The sequence below is a fragment of the Pristis pectinata genome, chromosome 3 (assembly GCF_009764475.1).
Source record: "Pristis pectinata isolate sPriPec2 chromosome 3, sPriPec2.1.pri, whole genome shotgun sequence".
Classification (NCBI taxonomy): Eukaryota; Metazoa; Chordata; class Chondrichthyes; order Rhinopristiformes; family Pristidae; genus Pristis; species Pristis pectinata.
Window position 1 is genome coordinate 142,361,102 of NC_067407.1, and position 5,580 is coordinate 142,366,681.

At 48.6% G+C, this 5,580-nt stretch overlaps 1 protein-coding gene across 1 annotated transcript; it reads right to left on the reverse strand.

Annotated features, from left to right (window-relative positions):
• Positions 1-3,544: 3,544 nt before the first annotated feature.
• On the reverse strand, positions 3,545-4,789 carry LOC127568035 (T-cell-specific guanine nucleotide triphosphate-binding protein 2-like). Its single transcript, XM_052011284.1, has one exon. It carries the CDS (start codon positions 4,787-4,789, stop codon positions 3,545-3,547), a length of 1,245 nt encoding a protein of 414 aa, XP_051867244.1.
• Between the last annotated feature and the right edge of the window lie 791 nt (positions 4,790-5,580).

Below are 5,580 nucleotides of genomic sequence, written 5' to 3' on the forward strand. Positions count from 1 at the left end.
CTCCATGGACGACAGAAAGATCATTTTCAGAGGCTCCGCAATCTCCTCCCTCGCCTCCCACAGCAACCTGGGTTACATCTCACTTGGTCCGGGTGAATTATTTAACTTGATGCTTTCCAAAAGTTTCAGCACCACCTCTTTTCTAAAATCTACATGCTCAAGCTTTTCAGGCAGCTGCAAGTCCCCACTACAATCCCTCAGATCCTTTGCCGTGGTGAATACTGACGTAAAGTGTTCATGAAGTACTTCTGCTATTTCTTCCGGATTCATACACACTTTCCCACTGTTGCACTTGATAGGCCCTATCCTTTCGCATCTCATCCTCTTACTCTTCACATACTTGTAGAATGCCTTGGGGTTTTCCTTAATCCTGCCTGCTAAGGCTGCCTCATGTCCCCTTCTGGCTCTCCTAATCTCTTTCTTAAGTTCCTTCCTTTCAGCCTTGTACTCTTCCAGATCTCATATATTACCTAGCTCTCTGTACCGTTTGTATGCTTTTCTTTTCCTTTTGACTAGATTTATTATAGCCTTCGTACACCATGGTTCCTGTATCCTCTCGTAACTCCCGTCTCATCGGAACATGTCTATGCAGAACTCCACACAAATAGCCCCTGAATATTTGCCACATATCTTCCATATTTTTACCAGGGAACATCTGTTCCCAATTTAATCTTCCAATTTCCTGCCTGAGAGCCTCATAATTCCCTTTACTCCAAGTAAACGCCTTTTTAGTCTGTCTGTTCCTATCTGTCTCCAGTGCTAACGTAAAGGAGATGGAATTATGATCACTATCACCAAAATGCTCACCCACTGAGAGGTCTGACACCTGACCAATCCAGTTGAAGCCCTCCCTAACAGTCCTAGCAAACCTGCCCGCAAGATTATTGGTCCCCCTTCAGTTCTCACTGCTCCCCTTCTTCACTTTACACTGGACACCTCGCCTCTCCACTCTCAGTCCTGATGCAGTGATTCAGCCCTAAACATTGACAATTCCTTTCCTCCCACTGATGCTGATCGACCCACTGAGTTCCTCCAGCAGATTGTTTCTTGCTCATCATCAAATGAAGCAGCCCATGCCTCATGCAGCAAGACACGGATAACATTAGGGCACGTAACGTACAGGGCACAAAAGTGCCAGGAATTGACCATTTCCAGCAAGCCAGAGGCTAACGACTGGCCTGTAACAGTTCGAGGCATCACCACCACTGAATCCTACTTCTGGTTCTTGTGTCCTCATGCAGCGCATGGCTGGATGTTGACAAGGGCTCGTCCCCTGCAGGCATGGGCTGCTTCATTTTCTGAGGAGTTGTGAATGGAAATAAGTGTCAGCCAACATCCCCACCTGACCTTCTGATAGAAGGAAAGTCATTGCTGAAGCAGCTGATGTTGGTTGAGCTGAGGACACTGCCCTGAGGACCACTGGAGTGTTGTCCCCAGATCCATGGTGCTACACTTAGTCCACCCCCATTGACAACCAGGTGTGTCAGGACTGAATAGCTTTCATCTGATTTGTCCTTGCTCTGTCTGTTGCATGTTATCATTGGTTAGTGCACATGTAATCCTGTCTTGCATCTTTGTGAGGTTGGTGCTTCATGTATGTGTATGTATGTGCTTCATGTATGTGCTGGAAATGAATTAAAGAATCCACACAGCAGTGGGACAGACAACTACCGTTGGTCTGGAATATGCACACACATCATGAGTGGACAGGACATACAGCCCAACTGTCCTGAGCTGGGCTCCATCCAACATGTCCAGTTCCAACTAAAGCTTGTTTTGATAACAATTGCAATGAACAATAAACTGGGCATTTCCCTCAGTCGCTCCTTCTCCTGAACAATTCTGGGCATGATTAAAACACCAGGGCACCCTACTGTTCCTCAGCTTCGATCAGTGCTGGTCCACTGCAGTAGCCGACACTGAACAGAGGGCAGGATGTAAGCGTTGCCCAACTGCTGTACTTTGCACCAGTCAGGTGTCAGGGGGTCCTCTGTGGCCAACAACAGGTAGGATATGGATGGTCTGACTGTGGGATTTTTGATAATGGCATCACCCTCCAGTGACCCTGTCTCACATGAAAGACAGTGACAGAGAAACAAAGGACTGCAGATGCTGGAATCTAGATGAAAAACAAGATGCTGCTGGAGGAACTCAGCAGGTCAGGCAGCATCCGCGGAGAAAAGCAGGCAGTCAACTTTTTGGGTCAGGACCCTTCTTAAAGACAGTGCCAGTCCTGGTCAGGGGAAAGACAGTCAGCCCGAGGGTGGCCATTGCTGAGAGGTTACAGCTCCATCCAATTGTGTTTCAGAGTGAACACACCCCCACTGCACCCAGTGACAACATTTCCCACAGATCGATGGGGAATGACCAACATTCCAACACTTTATCCAGACGTCAGGATCACAATATTGAAACTACAAAAGCGCAATGTTGCAAGTGTTGGGAATCAGAAATGAAATCATCAAATGCTGGAAATACACAACAGTTCAGAGGAGAGGATTGTCAGACAGGTAACAATCCATGTGAAAGGAAGGCCTTAAACATCTACATCAGGATTACTGAATGAAAATTAAACTGTGAGGCATTTTGAAATAAAGTGCTGCAGATGCTGGAAATCTGAGATAAATCTGGAAGTGCTGGGACTGTTCAGTGGGTCAGGCAGCAACTGTGGGGAAACACCTCCCGGACACGGGGTAACAGGGATACATCCTGACAGGGCGAGGGGTAACAGGAATTCACCTGGGGACAGGGTATGGGAAAGACGGTGTAATAGATATCAGGACGGTATAACAAGGACATGCCTTGGGACAGAGGTTCAGGAATATTCCTTGGGAGGGGTTAACAGAGATACTTCCAAGGATATGGGAACAGGAATGCCCTTTTGTACAGGGCCTAACAGGGATAATCCTTGGACAAAGGGTTAATGAGAATTTTTCCTCGGGACAGGGCACTGCAGATATTCCTTGGGACAAAGGGTGAACAGGAATGTCCCAGGGGGACAGGGTAACAGAGGCCGCCCTCAGTTGTCATCCTGAAATTAATTTTCCCCTTCTGTCCGCTGTAAGTAACACAGTGCACGAGGTCGATTCGAACAAATACCTTCATTAGCAGTGCACCACTAGGAGAGTTCTCTTCAGCACTCACTAAGAGTCGCTTCCCGAGTTCTCCCCGCACAAAGGGCAGACAGACATTTATACAGGAATTGTCACGCACATCCCATGCAAACGGCGCCACGAGTTTCGGTCAAGCTATAGAGATCCCGAGACAGCTATCACACCTCTTGTCTTAGTATAATTGAGTTATAATCAAGGCTTTCAAAGGCAGGTATCACCCTTCATTGTTTAGACCAAGCCTTCACCTCGATGTTAATTACACCCAGTATCGCCACCGTCTGACATATCGGAATGGTCCGTTACCCGAAACAAAGGCAGTTAACATACTTAACATTCCAACTTAACTTGTGGGTCAGCAGCTTGCTAGTCCTTGCTAGAGAAATATAAATGCATATATATTTGTTTACCAGTTATAGGTATGGTTGCAATTCTTAACCCTTCACTTCCTCACAGTAACCTGCGCCTTTACCAGGAGCTGCAGAAGCTGCTGCCTTGGCATTTCTCAGGACGATTTTAGCTGTTTCCACTATGACATTCAGTGAATTGTTCAGCATCAGAAGAGTCAACCCAAAGGACGATGTCGCCCCAAAGACAGAGCCGACAATGGGGACAAAGTCGAGGAAGACCTCGGCAGTTGTCAGCGCTGCCGCCACGATGCTTTTCTGCAGCAACACCATAACCTTCTCCCGGGTGATCTCCCCGAACACCCAGTCGTGCTCGGTACCTCTCCGCAGCTCCGCCACACTTGTCTCCACTCTCTGGGCCAGTTTGCCCAGAGACCTATCGTCCAGACCCAGCTCGTTTCGTATGAAACAGATACCCGTGCCAATGATGGCCAGGTCACAGGCAACGGACAAACCCGGCACGGGATTTGCACCGATACCCCCCGAGCCGACGGCCACAAACAGGATGAAATGCCGCAAAGCATCGCGTTTACTGTCTATCGCAGCTTCGGATGTGTTGGGGAGAGACACCAGGAATAGATTCTTCAGCGTCTCCGAGAGATGGGACACCACGATCTCCTTTAACTTGGGGAAGTCGTACTGATCCAGTTCAAAGGCAGAACAGAGGAAAACGCGAGGTTCCTGTATCTCTGCCGCCTCCAGTGAGGAGATGCAATATTCCCTCACACGCTGGAACATCTCCTCCTGGTTGTAACCCTTCCTGCGGCTCTCCGACCTGACAGTGTCGTCGATCTTAGAGCGCACCAGGAAGAAGGGTTTATCCGCCTTCTCCAGCGCCTTGGCCAGTAACTGGTCGTTCTCCGTGAACCGACTGCCGGTCGCAATGATGCCCAAATCATAGTGGGAAAAGTTGGTCTCCTTCATAAACTTTTTCATTGGGAATTTGGCCGTGTTCAGTCCGGGGAAGTCATAGTAGTGAACGTTAGGGAGGGTGGGGTGGGGGTAAGGTGTTATTACTGTGGTGGTCTCCGTACAGCCGGTTGGGGCAGCCCCTTCTTCATCCTCATCCAACCCGAGCAAAGCGTTGATCAGGGTCGATTTTCCCGACCCAGCTTCACCCATCACCGCAATCCGAAGCTGTACGTTGGCGAACTGCTTGGATTTTCTCTCGATGACCGATTGAAGACCCCTCTGACCTCCAGAGAGATAAGCAGCCGCCAGTTCCAGCCCATCTTTGGCGCTGTAGCACAGGTTGGATAGAACGCCAGCCATCGATCTCTGAAAGAGGAAAGTGTGTTTATTAGTTTGGGGAGGTGATTCATCGAGATATCACAAGGGACCCAGGGTGAGCTCGTAAATTGCCTTTAACATCGGTTCCGAATCAAAGGACGGCTGTGGAGGGTCGGGTTTCTGATAGGAGGCCTGTAACTAGTGACATTCTGCAGGTCCCCTGCGTTTTCTCATCTACATTAACGATTTGCATGAGAATGGAGGGACCATGCTCAGTGTGTCTGTGGATGACGGCAACATTGGCGGTGTAGTTGACAGTGATAAAGGCTGTCTCAGATTACAGCAGGATCCACATCAGCTGGGAGAGTGGACCAAGGGAGGGGCAGCTGGAATTTCTGTCGGATACGTGCAAAGGAAATCAGTGATGGGCAGGTCCCTGGAGGTGGCGCCACAGGTAGACAGGGCGGTGAAGTAAGCGCTTGGGGCACTTGCCTCAGTCATGGCATTGAGTACAAGAGCTGGGATGTCATATTACAGCTGCACAAGACGTTATTGAGACCACACCTGGAGTACTATGTGAAGTTCTGGCCACCTAGCTGTAGGAAGGATGTGATAATATTTGGATGAAAATTTGAATAGGTGGGTTAGTAAATTTGCCGACAATACAAATATTGGTGGATTTGTGGATTATGCAGAAGATTGCCAAAGGATACAGCTCAGTTATTGATCAGTTGCAGATATGGGCAGAGAAATGGCAGATGGAGTTCAATGCTACACAGGTTGATAAGGTGGTAAAGAAGATGCATGTCATGCTTGCTTTTATTGGTCGAGGC